This window comes from Zerene cesonia, chromosome 28 (genome assembly GCF_012273895.1).
Source record: "Zerene cesonia ecotype Mississippi chromosome 28, Zerene_cesonia_1.1, whole genome shotgun sequence".
Classification (NCBI taxonomy): domain Eukaryota; kingdom Metazoa; phylum Arthropoda; class Insecta; order Lepidoptera; family Pieridae; genus Zerene; species Zerene cesonia.
Genome location: NC_052129.1, coordinates 1,676,510 through 1,693,210, shown reverse-complemented (window position 1 = coordinate 1,693,210; position 16,701 = coordinate 1,676,510). Strand labels below are relative to the sequence as shown.

At 31.5% G+C, this 16,701-nt stretch overlaps 1 protein-coding gene across 18 annotated transcripts in view; it reads left to right on the top strand.

The window, feature by feature from the left end:
• LOC119837637 (zinc finger protein 543-like) overlaps positions 1-662 on the top strand; it is a 73,139-nt gene extending 72,477 nt beyond the window's left edge. For all 18 annotated transcript variants that reach the window (XM_038363344.1, XM_038363343.1, XM_038363341.1 and 15 more), the window contains one exon: positions 365-662. In XM_038363344.1, coding sequence (XP_038219272.1) covers positions 365-658 — 294 coding nt within the window. In that variant the 3' untranslated portion in view covers positions 659-662. The remainder of the gene's footprint in view (positions 1-364) is intronic.
• Positions 663-16,701: the final 16,039 nt, after the last annotated feature.

The window sequence follows — 16,701 nt, the reverse complement described above, 5'->3', positions numbered from 1 at the left end:
GTTACGTAATTTTTTAGGTTTCTGTTACCCACTGCAACGATGTTAATAAAATTTATAATTGTTACACGTTTTTCTAATAAATGAGTTATGAAAAACAGTTCGTTAAAAACGAGCTTATTTTATGTAAAAAAGGGACTTCTGCTGAACTTTACTGGAACTGGAATTGAATCTACGACTTTTTATTCAATTTAATTTTATAAAGAAACACTGAGTTCACCAATAAACAATTAATAAGAATATAAATAACTGGAAATTGCCTCAACTTTTCATTTATAAATAACAAACATTTGAAAGAGTCTTTAATTTTTTTACTAAAACAACTGAATCTTACTACCAAAAGCTTTAATTGTATTGAAATCCACAGATTTTCATGCACAAGAACGCCATGCAAATGCATGCCAGAGAGCTCCAGCGAGGGTTGGGAGGCGAGGTGAAGCCCCACCAGTGCCAGCAGTGCCTCAAATCGTTCAGCTCTAACCACCAGCTCGTTCAGCACATCAGAGTTCACACCGGCGAGAAGCCTTACAAATGCTCATACTGTGACAGAAGATTCAAACAACTAAGCCACGTACAACAGCACACAAGATTACATACAGGTCAGTTCATTGGTTTGAAATTGGAGTACGTCCACGCGCGGCGACGTCTCGTTGTGGAATGAGCTAAATGGCTTAATATATTTTTAATTAATAAGTAGGGTAGATTGTAAAATAATCAAATATACACGAAATACATATAATAATCAGAAACCAGCAGCAGACAGGAAATAGGCTACATGAAAATAAACTAAAAATAATTCACTTAATTAACATTTACAAACTTCATGGTAGTTACAATAAAACGTGAAAAGTCAAGATAACGTTCTGATATCAAAAAATTAATAAAACTCTTTAACTGTTTCAAAAGGGATGAAACTCTGGAAATTAGTGAAATATTTCCTTCACTCGGACAGTCTTTGTCTTGAATTTTTAGGGTACCTTTGGCAGAATACAAAATGTTTTTTCGTCATACGTAAATTTAAATAACAGCTTTTTTTAATATAGCAACGAGTCTAATCAATATAGCAGTATTTGAAATACTTAAAGAGCTGTACCTATAATTAATAATAATAATAGGTCAATTGAAATCTAAGATAAGATTATTACATACAATTATATCTCACAAAAATTATATACCAGCATTCGAACCACATTAGCAAATTGCCTGCATAATTTTCACCTTAGATTATGATTTATTTACTAAGCTAAAGTATAAATATATATAAATCTCCTTAGGTACTCTGAATTCCATCTCAGTCATGATGTTTTATGTATATATTTTCAACAAATCAATATAATTTTAACGATTTTGTACAACTGTTAATTTGTTCATACAAAAACGAAATAATAATGTAAAATTTGGATATGTTATCAATTTATTAAAACATCCTTTAACCGTATTATAAATACATTTCCTTTTGTTTTCGTTTAAAAATGTCCAAATATATAATAAAATCGTATAATATTTTTCCTCTTTTTCCTACAACCGTCTATATTCGAATAAATATACATTTTAAAATTGAAATTTAAGTTAACTTAGAGCAGAATAAATTTTGTAACAATTTAAAATAAATGTTTAAATTTATTTTATTCCAATTATCTAAAAAGGTATGCACATTCAATTCACCAACTTATATGAATAAAAATTCATGTGAAAAATGTTATCTCTATAACCATATATATTCACAGAACCCGGTCTTTATAAATCAGATCACGCTTAGCCACTTAGCGAGTTTAATATCGTGTTTTGGCGCTACGGAGCGGAAGATCGCGAGGTAGCTTGCCACCTGCCGTTTTTATCTTGACCGTTTCGTTAAATCTCTGTTTAAATATTACTTTCATATACATTTCATTTCTTTTTTTGGTAAAATCCTACTAATATTATAAATGCGAAAGTTCGTAAGGATGTGTGTGTGTTTGTTGCTCTTTCACGCAAAAACTACTGAACCGATTGCAATGAAATTTGGTACGTTGATAGCTGGACAACTGGAATAACATTTAGGCAACTTTATATCCCGATATTCCTACGGGATACGGACTTACGCGGGTAAATCTGCGGGGCGCAGCTAGTTCATGATAAAGGGATAGATCTTCATGTATTGGCTATATTATATAATGATTGTCTATGAAGCAATCTAAACAAATGACTAAAAAGGATTAAAAATGTTTTATGAGTATCTATAAAGCCTTAATTATAATTTAATTATAAATATAATATTAAAAATCAATCAACAGCATAGGTGACCCTAATCAGGATAATGAGATGAACACATACACGTGATGCTTATAAAAGCGAGTTAAAGAAGTGTTTAAGCCTAAAGCCACTGAAGGAATGATACTCAAACATTTATTTATTAATCTACTCTAATCTTATAAAGAAACTTTTGTATATTTGTAACGTTTTCACATAAATACTGCTGGACCGATTCCAAAAAGCCCTTCATAATTAGATAGCTGCAACTTCACATAAGCTATATATGTACCACGGGCGAGGCCGTGGCGAACAGCTACTAGTATATACCAAAAATACCATTAACAGCAATTTAATTTCCCGCATACAAAGAAATAATTGTGGACAAGTTTTTCAAGGCGATAACTAAACCTAGTAATTTTCTTTTCAACATAGGGTGGACTTAATTGTACACTACATACGTTTTTAATGTTTCCAGTATTCCAATATTTCCAGTCATTTTCTTTTGTTTGTATGCGATTTTCACCTTTATTTCATCAACCGACTTCAGGAAAATTTGAGTTCTCGATTCGATTATATTTTTTCGGGTTTGATGTATCAGAACTTTCGACTGGGCGAATCGATACTGATGATTCTTATTTTATTTGAAAGTTGGTGTCTTCCATATTGTGATCTCATTTAAATTTGGTATAGTTTGAGCAATTAACAGGCGTTTTATTTATGTCTTGACTAGAAATATTATTAAAAGATGTCTGAAATGCGTATGATCAAGGTTAATTATTTGCATTATGTTTATTAATTTAAAAAAAATCTCGACCGATGTGGCTAAAATTCAGCATAAATTCCGTATCCCGTAGAAATATCGGGATGAAAAGTTGCTTATATGTTATACCAGTGGACCAGCTGTCTACGTACCAAATTTCATTGCAATGGGTTCAGTAGTTTTTGCGTGAAAGAGCAACAAACACACACACATCCTTACACACTTTCACATTTATAATATTAGTAGGATAATGGTCAAAATCAATTTAAAGGCCACTTTAAATCTGCTTGAACAAAGATGTTGGTTTCAACCAATAATTAATCACTCCCACAACTCCAAAAATGGTAAAACAGACAAATATCGAAAATATTCTGAAACTTCCATTGCAATGTTATCTGACTATTTTATAAATAGACTTAACCTACTTTATTTCATTTAAAAGACGACCGTAGAATGCGGGGGTATCTAGTACTATTAATATTACAGAACGTATTATAGAAATTATTTATTTAATAATGTTATTGTCATCAAAAAAGCGCAATTTTTTACTACAACAGAGGCCCCTTTTATCATCGGAATAGGTACCTAAACTAAAATTTTATCTTACTTTAAAGTTTAAAACTTTATGATTGTGTTGAAATTTTCATTGTATTCTATCAATGTCTCTATAGATAAATCGTTAAACCTTCAAGTCCAATGTCTATACTCTAGATGAGTGTATGTAGAGTCTAGATATCTAGCTCTATACCTAGGTCGAGCTCTGTTCCACCTATCTTCTAAATAAGGGTAGAGTTAGTTCTTCATCATTGGGTATCTACATTACAAAAAATACATACATTTATAGCTTTTATAGCGCTCAGACTAACAACTCAGACTAACAACAAAGTAGACTATAGACATATGAGAAACCATTAAGACACTTAGTTAAAACAGCAATATAATCTCAACAGTCTATCAATTCCACACTCAGTGTTACCATTTAATTAAAAACCGGACCTCGCAAAACGTCATAAAGTCAACACCTTCCGTCAGTATGTCATGTGTGGACAGCTAACTGGCAATTACGACAATTAAAAAACTCATTACGCACTACCTACTGCCAATCGTACCGTGTATAAATAGTTAATTACTGGCAACTCAAGTCGTTCGATAAAAAACGTGGGAATAGACAATATGTCCCATTTTAATATTCGATTTAAATATAGAGCACATTTTTGGCCGCGTTCTATTTTCAAAATTATTTTCCATTTTCATTTAAATGATACGGTGGGTGAAAACTTCTTATTTCATTTGCTTTTATTAATATCTACTTACAACGTAGCTTAAGTAAACATTAATTAATAAAGTGGCATTTGCATTATAAAAAACACATTATTCTTTACGTAAACTGTACATACATGGAAGCATTATTTACACGTCTTTTTGCACATAAATCTAATAGATTACACAAAACATTTGTTTAAATTTACGCAATCCATTAACTAAATAGCTGACCTTTAAACGCAAAAACAATCATCGCGACGAAGAATTTAATTTGCCATCAACAACGCAAAAAGATAAGATAATTTATACGAAGCCGTGTGAAAAAAGTAACGAATAATAGAATTATAATGCACATACGAATGGTTCGCAGCGCCGCCCATTGGCTAGTTGAGAGGTGGAAAAACACGTGAACGAAATTTTTTCTAAAACACGTAGAATATACGTTCGATCGGTGCACTGCCATTGGACGCCGCGTGCCTCTCGGCTGCCCATTGGCCGATTTTTTTTCCCGCTTTTCACGTACACGGCTAGCGGTTTTTTTTTGTGGAAACTTCGGCCAATGGAACGCGCGTAGTTTGAATTATAAAAGTTGTTCTGCTCTGTGGCGTGTAGAACTATAAATTGTCTTTGGTGCCTATAAACATAGAGATCGGCGCGATATAAAAACGTGACGCAACGTTTGCTAATTTTATTAACATTTCTAAGTTGTTTATTGCAAATCTTATTATGTTTGTGCGATGTTATTAAATTGATAATGTTGCGAAAAGGAATTTACCGCGAATACATGTTTTTGTACATGTTTTGTATTTCGGTTTGATTTGTTAAAATTGTAAGCAGCTTTGGGAACTAGATATTACAACCGCTTAACCGATTCATAACTGAATGAATTATGGAAATGGCTCCTTTCTATTTTTGATATGGATACCGAAGTTTTCTTTGACCTCTAGTCTAATTAACTTTTTAATCTATAGGTAATATGATTTTAGTGCACGTTTACACACACACGTAATTTTAAATAATAATTTAGTATCAGTCACTGGGAAAGACTCATCTTCTAAGATACAGTTTTTAGCAGTTCAAGAGATGCTTATTTAATTATGCACTCAAAAATGGTATACTTAATGAATCTATTAAAAATATGCATTAAATTAAAATGACAACTATTGAGATACTGTCAGAAAAACATTATAATCATCGTGGTATTAATTATTTTAATGAAGCGTACACTACACCGTAATGACTGCAATTGATAAAAATTGATAATGCGCAATAATATAGGAATTATTTCCTTATAGACATGAAAAATATTAACCGTTCTTTATGGCATATATGCAATATGTTATCTGTACCTACCATTGGTTATATTTTAAAGCGGGAAATAACTCGCGATGCGATCTGTTTTATAATGGCCGCCCAGTTTAAATTTGGAATTCCGAAGACGTATCCCGTATGCCGCGATGTATGCGTTCATGTTTTATTAATTCTAGTTGAATTTAGAATGCAACCGCAATTTCGGTTAGTGATATTGTCCATAGACTATACAGATTTGATGATGAGATGTTTATGCTTTTTTTTATACGGTATTAGAGGAAATTTAATTCTTAATTAATCATCAGCTTTTACATAACAATATTATTATTTTTTAGTATTTTGGACAATACTAAATGGTTGTCAAGCATTTTGGGTAGAAGTGAACTATTGCGATCCTGTGGTGAAGAGATACGTTACACTGTCGCCTGCAATCACACAAACAGGCGAATCAATAGCTTTAAGCTGGGGTTGTAGTATTCTAAATATGAACTTATACTTGATTGTATAGAACATATATCACATATATAAGCTCTATGTAAGATAATTGATATTCTTAAATTTTCATTTACTTAGAAATCTTCATTAGAAAGCTACATATAAAACCAATACCATTGTTATTACATACATAACCAATACTATATTAATAAATAGTTTTCTATATTACTATAAAAGAAAATACATTTCTTCAATTTCCCAAACACGTTTCCGCAAAATTTTTATCTCAACCGTAACCATAGCAACGTGATTAATTAAAAACGTAATTCTGCCACGTTAATCCCAAAATTAACATTCACAGAGTGGTCATTACAAAACTATAGGCATATAAGTGCATAGTGTGAGCCCCACACCCCTGGGGGTGGGGGTTTGGGGGAAAGATCAATATTATCAACGTTGCGATGACTGTAGGATGAGCATTTTGATATTATATATATATATTTTACGTTCAATAATGAGGTGTGGCTGGCGTGTATAAATTATATTGAAACACCCATTTTAGCATATAATGATATTATGATACTATGTTGTTGGTATGTATATGGTGGTGTTTTCTCTCAGTAGGAAGGTTATAACTAAACTATTTTATATATATAAGGCTTACTGGAGTTTCTTTAAAGAACATATATTGAACAATATTTATTGTCTTGATTGACTGATATTAAAATATTTGATGAAATATTTATTTCTGGATTTGGCTCTCTTAAAACTTAAATAAAATAGATATACAGAAATGATTTGTCTTTGATATTATATCGGTGCGTCGATTTAACATTGCCTTTTAACTAAGATTAAGTTATTTGATCAACTATTTCAAGATATTGCTCTCTTAAACTAAATATTCCTTAATATAATGAAATGTAGATACGGAAATTATTATCAAATCTTCATAAGATAATTATGGATTCTTGAGGTTTTATGTTCCGCGGTACAGTGAACGCGAAAAGTCTTCTTATCGGATGATAATTTTCATGATTTATTTAAAAACCAATCGGTTTTTATTAAACATGTTTGAAATAACAGAGTTATCTAGATGTAACCACCAATCTTTGTAATCAATAGAATGCTTAATACTTTTATAAGTTTAGTGAAATTACTACATAGTTTAAGCATATGTATGCTTTCTTTAAAACAACACAACAAATTTTGATGGGTTTTTTCAATAGATACAGTGATTGAAGAGGCAGGTTAAATATATAATAACATTTATTAAACTACTACGAATTAAACTTACGCGTAGGTACTTACGCGTGCGACGCCACGGGCCAAAGGTGTTTTATATAAAATTATTATTTGTTACTTTTATCGAAGACAGAAAACTTAAAGAGATGGGTATTTATAAAATATTATGAGTTAGATTCGATTAAAATATCAAAAAACAAACTAGTCACATATAAATAGAAAACTAAATATTTAATTACCTTTTACCATTAACTCTAAAACATGGGCATGCTGTATGATTAGGGGGGGGGGGGGGTTAATGCGAAATTAAAGGATAAAACTAGTGCACGAAACGGAGATATATATCCGTCTCGCTCTAACATCCAATACCGCACAATTGTGGTAGATTTCAAAGCATTTCCTTTAAATCTATACAAGCGATATGCGATACGTTTTGTTTTGATTAATTAATTGCGATTAGAACATTGTTTATTCACTAGTAGTTGCCGCGGCTTGGCCCGCGTATTTACATCATTATATATGCCTGTTATACGTTTATCGTGCTAATTTGAAGTATATAATATGTTAAAAGTAGACCATTAGCACGTTTTTATTTATCTATTTCGTGATACAATTATCATTTGTCGATTTATTTACTAACTTTATTAGAATTCCTATTTTAAAAACTATCAAATAAAAAATATTTTAAATACAACCGTATTTTTTAATTACATTACCCATAAATAACTTTTGACGTCGGCCATTTTACCCCCATACGGCCCCAAACCTCAAGAATGAAGGGGATAATGAAGCATCGTCCCCCGGGAATTGCTGTAACTCAAGCACATAATCCATCTTATCATTGAAAAATTTTTAATGGAAAAATTTGTCTGGTTGGAAAGAAATCCGGCTCACTGGGGACCTGGTATTAGGAATATATTATGTGGTAAGAGTCAACCTATGTAAGTACTTAATGGGGAAATATTAAAAAGGAATAAAGTAATCTATGGTTAATCATTGGTGAATGTATAGATTTTTATAATGGGTGGAAATGTGTGTGAAACTCGAAACGTATTGTAGCGTTGTTTTTTATAGTTAAATAATTAATATATTCCTTAATTAATGTATGTTAGATTCAAAGAATTAGAACAGTCACTCAATAATTCGAAATTCGAATTTTAGAAAACAACCCGAATCCACAAACACAGAACGCAATTCAAATTTCGAATTGGAATATCGCGTTGAAAACAAAAAAAAAAACTTTTTTCCAGCCAGCTCGAAACCGTAGTTTAATTTTGACAGCACACGAGCATAACGAGGTAACGTCAAAATTTTACTATTACTAACTTTTTGCAGTCGAAATCCATTGTGAACTTGCCGCCGAGTTTTATTACAATCTGAATTCATACATTTTTGTGTGAAATTAAATTGAGTTGCGTTTTGTTTTGCTGCGCTGGTGCAGAATTCGTGTTTCATTGCAACTTTATTTCGTTGGAAGTGGAAATTGTACTATTTACGTTTAGATATATGATACAAGTGGAAAATTATCGCCATTTTGTCATACGATCTGTTTTTGTTTACTTCGTTGCAATTAGCGAAACTGACTTTGAGAAGTTGCTTTATTTGAAGGAATAATTCATGGATAACCTTTTTTAAATTACAATAATTTCCTAATATATTAGATTTAGAATCACCTGGTCTTTATATTTTAAAGTATAAGAATAGAAAAGTGTATTATATTATAAAAATAAGACTTAGTAGTAAAAGAAAATGAGCACTCACTACGTTCTAATACTAAACTACTCAATCAATCAAAATATATCCGTTTATGAGCACACGCTAGCACATATGGTAGCATGCGTAGGTATATCATTGATTAAATAACCTAGTGTGATTTAATTTTTAGTTTTATAGCATTGAAATGCTTTATAAATGAAAAAATTTCTCAACCTAGTGTGATGTTTATTATATACTAGCCTACTCCCGCGGCTTCGCTTGCGTAATCAAAGGGAAAGATAGACGGTCTCAGGTTGAAGTGGAATTTAAGAGGATAAATGCCTATGGCCTTCATACGATCTCAAACCATATCTCAGTAGTTTACAGACAGACAGAGAGAGCAACTTACACATTTATAGCATTAGTAGAGGATTTTTACATAGATGTTTTGAATACATCTACGATAAAAAAATAGTCTATTTTGCTTTTATTTATATGTTTTATGTAACAATAAGCCCTTTTTTGACCACAGACAAAAGTCTCTAGTAACATTTGAACAAACCAAGAAGAGCAAATCAAATAACTACATTTAAATACGAAGAGAATTAATTACACGAAACAATTTCGCGAAATAAAATAAAAAAAAACAAACAAAAATGTTTTCCGAACAAATTCGTCCAATAGAAATGTAATTTCCACGATTGGTCCCGGCTCCCTCTTATCTTTTTGTGATTTTTTTTCCTCTCATTCAGTCGCTTCTTTACTACCCTCAGAAAAGAGGGCAAATTGTAATGCGATTGAACGGACTTGGTACTTGATAACTTTACTTCAATATTGATTTGAGTTATTAGAAACGTTTCGTTTCGTTTATTGCGAGTATTTATTTGTTCGATGTGTTTGTTTTGTTGTTTGTAATAGAAATTGTAGAAATTATTCGGTCATGAGGCGGAATACTAACTTACGGTTTTCATTATATATCTTTCAAATAATTAACAATTGCTTTAAATGCTATTAATATGTAAATATTGTGTTTATTATATAATTTTTTCACTATAAGTATCTCGTTGTACTTAATAAACGTATATAACTCTTAATAAATCCAAACGAAGATCATATTTCTTATAAACGATGGCCATTGACGTGATTTAAATTTGATTTAAAAACGAGTTTCAAGCTTATTTCAAAATTATATGGAATCACAACAAAAATATCGTTATTTTGAAGAGCACATAAACCATTATAACCATCGATTAAAAAATATATTTAAAAAATCCAATCAAAAGTATCAAATGGCGCCCATCGCGGTAGTTAGAAGCCTATTTGAAGGTGAGATGGAAAAAAGGTTGTTTCGCCTGATCGGTTTTTATTTGATTTCACCAGTGTTTGCTCACAAATTAGCGCGGCTCGGTGCTCCGAGATTGTGTTCTGAGTCCGTTATCGGCGAATTTCGAGACATTGTATAAAAGAAAAAATTGTTTCCGAAAATTTTATGCAATTTTGATTTGCTGCGTAATAAATAACCGCCGCTCGATGGTCTCAGATTGTCTGATTCCATCTTTTAATTATAAAAAAACATCGCTAGGAAAATTCTTGCTATGTTTATATGTGACTAGCTGACCCGGCAAACGCTGTTTACTGCCTTACTCTTATCCTTTAGGGGTATGAAAAATAGATGTTGACCGATTCTCACACATACCCAATATGCAGACAAAATTTCATAAGAATCGGTCCAGCCGTTTCGGAGGAGTTTGGCAACGAAAACTGTGACACGAGAATTTTATATATTAGAGAAGAAATAACATTGGTTTGCTGCAAAAACATCCGCAGGTAAACCAACGTTCTGAATACTGTTCATAGAATATGTTATATGACTGAAAATTTAGGACACGGGAATAAATCAGGTTTTAAAACTGATTTTAGCTCCTCTCATGAGGTATTGGCGCTCATTAGTTATTACAATAAGAGACTACATGTTTTAATTAGGTTATTGAGTACTGGATAATTATTTTTATAATGAAACACAGAATTGTGTGGAGATGCAAAATCTTATCGTCTGTTATAAGTTATTAAAAAATAATAACGTTGCTTCTACTTTTTTAAATAAAACAAAAAAATGTAGTTTAAATATTCTATTATAATAATAAAACAAAATTAACTCACAAAGGATTATTTCGGTAAGAAAACGCTTTAAGAAAAGCAAGGGGTATATAAAAGTATCTTGCCCCTTAGTTGTCTTTTAATTAATTTTAATTGCAATAAGTTCAAACTTCTTCAATAAAAATAACACAAACTCTTTACAAAAACGTTCTAAATTCAAATTTTAAATTTTATACTTTTTTAAAAATAAGCCGTCGAATAGAAATTAATTAAAAAACTAGCGAGAATAACATTCAAAAATGGAACAATAACGCAATCAAATTACAAATAAAAAATGTCTCTCAGCATACCTATCCATAGACTATTAGAGTATAGACGAAATACCCGATGGAGACTCCCCCAGTCGAGCCACAGATGTCGTAAGATTTTTGAGCCAAAATGATCTCTCGCCTAATTTATTTTTTGCCGCCTTTTCCCCGAGTAAATATTGACACGACGTCCTATTGAAATATATGGATATTCCTTTTCAATATTATTCCATGTTTTTGTTAATAATGTGAACGCTATGAATAAAACGCTATGAATATTCTATCATTTTAATGATAGAAATAAATGTGAATCAAAAATTAATTAAACGTATCTAGTAAATTTGTTACCTCACTATCCTACTAATATTATAAATGCGACAGTTTGTAAGTATGGATGTTTCTTAATCTTTCACGCAAAAACTACTGAACTGATTGCATTGAAATTTGGTACGTAGATAGCTGGACAACTGGTATAACACATAGGCAACTTTTATCCCCATATTCCTACGGGATACAGACTTGCGTGGCTAAAACCGCGGTGCGCAATTAGTGAAATATTAAACATGTTTTTTGCAGATTTCATAACCTTCGTTTTAGTTTTAATTAGGGACTATTTCTAACCATCTGTATGTCTAAATACTATGTAGAAAGATTTAAACTATATAGGTATCATATTATAACTTCCTCGTTTATCCATATATGATTTAAATATATACACTTTCGTATAACTAATAAACATAACCCAAAGAAGTAGCACCCACGTATCCACTAGGTTCGTACCAACGGGGGCCAAACGGGGGCCAAAAACAGTTTTTTAGCACCGGACGTTCGGCTCAGTGATTAGGAAATTATATTGGGGCGAGATTCCTCCATCTTTTTTCTTAAGGTGTCGCAATTGGTTATTAAATAGGACTTACTTCCTTTTAATTGTCTTCTACATTTAATTTTACTAACTTCAGACATCTATTGTATAAAAAGAATTCATTTATTTTCACCTTATTTCAAATTGTAGATTTGAAAACGAAGTTTTAATTTAAATACATAAAATAATTAAGACTTATTATTATTAATAAAAAAACAAAAAATAAAAATACAATCATAACCGGTTTAGGGTCTGACGATGATGTTCCGAAACAAAAAGGCTGCTCTAGCAAGAGATAAAAAAAACAAAATATAAATTCTCTTATAGTAAAATATACACGTTTATACCAGCGTTCTGATAGACTTATTTTTACATCTAAGTATTTAATGACATATGTAATAACAAAAAATATATTGAATATGCTTATAATTTTAATCTTTCGCACCCTGTAGTAAAAATCAAAAAATGTATATCCGAGTTATTCATTCGTATCATTGCCGTCCGTGAGAGAAACTATCATTTTAGGTCTCAAAAGTATACCTAACCAGCAAAACCACTACATAGTATAAAGAAGAGTCACTTCTCGCGTCTGTCGCTATATATGTACACTTAGATATTTAAAACTACACAACGGATTATGATGGGTTGTTTTTAATACATAGAGTGATTCAAGAGAATACTGTATATCAAACAATTCTGAATTTAACGCATGTAAAGCCGCGGACAAAAGCTAGTATAATATAAGCGACTGCTTAACACTAATCGAGGCATTAAAACAAACGTTAACGCATCAAGTAATTAGTTTTTTTTTTTCAAGATTTCTAAAGAAATCCTCACAAACAATGAGACCCCAGGCATATGGCGAAGGGTCCGCAAAAAAACAAAATGGCTCCTAATTAATATCTGTAATAAATTCTGGCTATTCTTCGTAAGAATCCACTGTTATTATGTTTTTTTAATTAACGTTAAAAAAACATTGTTTTGTGACGATCGTTGTTTCTGAACTGTAGTGTTGTACTTCAGTTTTATTTCAATCGTGTCAATTTATTTAAATAATATCCGTAGGTACTAATATATTAAATGCGAAAGTAACTCTGTCTGTCCGTCTGTCTTTGCTTCACGCTCCGATAAATTTTGTATAAAGATAGTTTGCAACCCAAAAAAGGACATAGGATTACCCCGGAAATCCCATGATAACGGATCTATAGGAAAAATCGGACTGTCTTATTTTTTGCCAGCCAGAGCTGAAGCCGCGGGCAGAAAGCTAGTCGTTACATAATTTAAACAGTAATTTATGATTATGTGTACAATATGAAAAAGTAATATAATATAGAACGATTCGTAATTTAAATTAAAAATAACAGCTAATACATAGACAATTACAGACAACGCTATGAAATGAAATAAAGATAACATCCATTTCTAGGTCATACATTAGCAGCTAGACCTTTATAAATTCTTAAGACTAATTACAATATGGTCTCTTTTTTAACTGTAACAAATCACTCACGGAATACTATAGATGGGATATTTACATTTCAATCGCATAGCATAATGAGCTCTAAACAATATACAAGAAAAACAGGTTTCCTGCTCTTCATATAATATATCTATTTGAATGCATTTCTGGTATGTTTTTGCGGCCTTTGTCCGTTTGTTTTCCCGCCACATACTTTGTAGAAGCTTCGAGATTTCCAACCAGATTTAGCACACAAAAAATATAATTCTATTCAAAAACGATTTATTCAAATCTACAGGTTATCCAACACCCAACGGCATATCATTTTAATAGATAATAAACAAACATACTTTTTTAAAAAAGAATCCCCAAATTACAATAATCACCCACAAAAAAACAATATTAGTAACATATGGCAACATTATCCACGCTCAATAAAGTCGTGTTTTAATGGATTCTCCAAAAAACCGGAAATCTCCCATCAATGATGCACTGATTTTTTACCATTTTCGGTAACATCTGATTGTAACAGGTGCTATGCGTACCAAGTACACGTTTTTTTATCTCAATAAACCCCAAAGCATATTACAAACAGTAAAAGTTTATTGCATTACAAAATATCGGTGAACATAATCGCTTTTAACTACCTTATTAAAAAGTTTCTAAATTTAATAACCTCATAATCATGCTATGATGTAAATAAAAAGATAATAAAACAACCTTAACAATGTTGAGATAATTTTATCATATACTGTATCACAGTCTATAAAATTTTCAATCAATTCAAAACGATCAATATTCAAAAAAAGAAATTCTATATTCAAATGTTTGCAAAATAAATTTACAACAGGCCTTGTTACAAACAAAGTCGTTCCTTTTTTAAATCCCTTTTGTTTTTTTCATCTAACTTGCCAGTTGCCACTTAGACTCCCATTCTTCCAAAGCCGTTTCTTTAATTAGCAACAAAGAATGAGATTGCGTGTTGCTTTTACTTTTTTAATTTAATTACCGTTCGGAAAGACAATGGAAATAATGTGTTCAGCCATTAGATTGTGTCATGCAAATTTTGTCTATTGTTTTTTTTCTTATTGTGAAAGTTTACTTGAATGCACTATTATGTTATTATAGACATCAAAAGTTGCATCAGAGGTAGATGCGAAGTAACGGGATCTGTGCAATACCGCGCATAGAACTGGTTTTTAGCAAAAATAGGTAGATGTATAACGCCTGGTTTTCGTTGCGTGCGGGCATTATTGTGACCTTTGCTAGTGGGAAGGGTTTAACTGTAAATACCTTCGGATCTAACCGAACACATTGCCACGCCTTAATTAAACGTCAATTATTTTTCTTATATTGCAGATAATTTATACTTACAGATTATCTAATTTCATTATTGATAGGCTATTATCTTATCATCTGTCGTTATTGTTACGTAGAAACAGAAAAACATATTTGAAAATGGAACATCGATTCGAATGCCTTTCAATGAATTCGAGCGCTTATTTTCACGAGTTTATTTAAATTTCGAAACAATAAGTTAACTGAATTCAAAGAATCATTCAAATTTGGTATTCACAAAAAGATTTCAACAGATATCGCTTCGACTTTTCGCCCCGGCAAGAAAAACGTTCAAGTTTTTTCACTTAATTTAAACTCAAAAGATACTCGAGATAATTGCTCTCTACCCCGATGGCAGATCGAAGCGATTTGAAAAGGGAAATTTCGCGCCATTTTCTCTTATTTTTTGGCATTCTTCGCGGCGCTTTTGTAAGTGAAGAATCGGTGATTAAAATTCAATTTGTGAACAATCGAATGTGGGGGATGAGACGGTGCATTTTAATTGGACGAATAATTTAGTCCGAATGTTATTTCAATCGCTGTTATTGCTCGGATTTAATTATGATTAACACATTAACGCTATGTGCGTAGGTAGGTATCTACGAATGTATTAAATACATAATTTTGTTGTTTTATACATTAGGCCAAAAAAACTCTCGAAAAGTTTAAATGCAAATATCAAAGGTCAGTTTGCAAAAATGTTTCGATAGCCATAGCATTTTACAGCGTGTTATTTCACATAAAATACATGTTCTTGGCGTGAAACCACACTCAAATTATAGGTTAAAACGCATAAAAAGTTAATAATAGTTATCTAACGCCATGTGTGCATCCATTGATCAAATTCGTCACAATACAGCTCTGGTCAATAAAAAATTCAGCTTTGAATATATCTTGAATGGGTTCTGTATATATGTTGGATATGTTTTGTGTTTGAAACTAATAATAATGAGATTTTGTAAGAATACGATACGTTATGTTTATAAAAAGCTGTAAGTAATCATTATAATGTGCATAAAAACTAGCATTTTAATACTACTTTAACATTTATTTATTTATTTTATATTCATATTAAACACTTCGCTAAGCCGGATATAAATCTAACTTAAAATCCTCTCTTTGAAGACGAAATTATCCTTCCAATACGATATAAAACTAAAATACAGTTCGCACTAAACCGTTAGCGAAAATCATATTTATCTGTCCATGGTACCCCAAAAACGGCTGGACAAAGGGACCGGAAGATGATACCTGCGAAATAAATTTGCATAATAATATGCCCACTATTATTCGGCTATTTTTGGACAGCTGCCGATCGGCCATTGTCCGATACCCTTTCGACCCTAAGACAATGTATTTTTTCTATGCATAAATTATACGACAAATTGTTATCCTTCCGCGTCCGGATAAAGCGTTTGTGTTGCTCTTTTGATAATAGTTTTTGTCGACCTTTTCGTTTATATAAATTCCACTATTATTAATAGCGTCGCAATTGTTACCTATAGATGATGGTTTAGCTTACAAACAATGGTTAAATATTCTTTTAATAATTCTGCCATGAAACATATTACGTTCAGTACCTAACTTTTCCATATAAGTACTTTGTTGCACCAGGTTGTCTGGAAGAGATCGCTGCCTTAGCGATAAGACCGCCTGTTGTGCTCGTAAATGTTCATGTTTTTAGTGTATATACATATTCTTT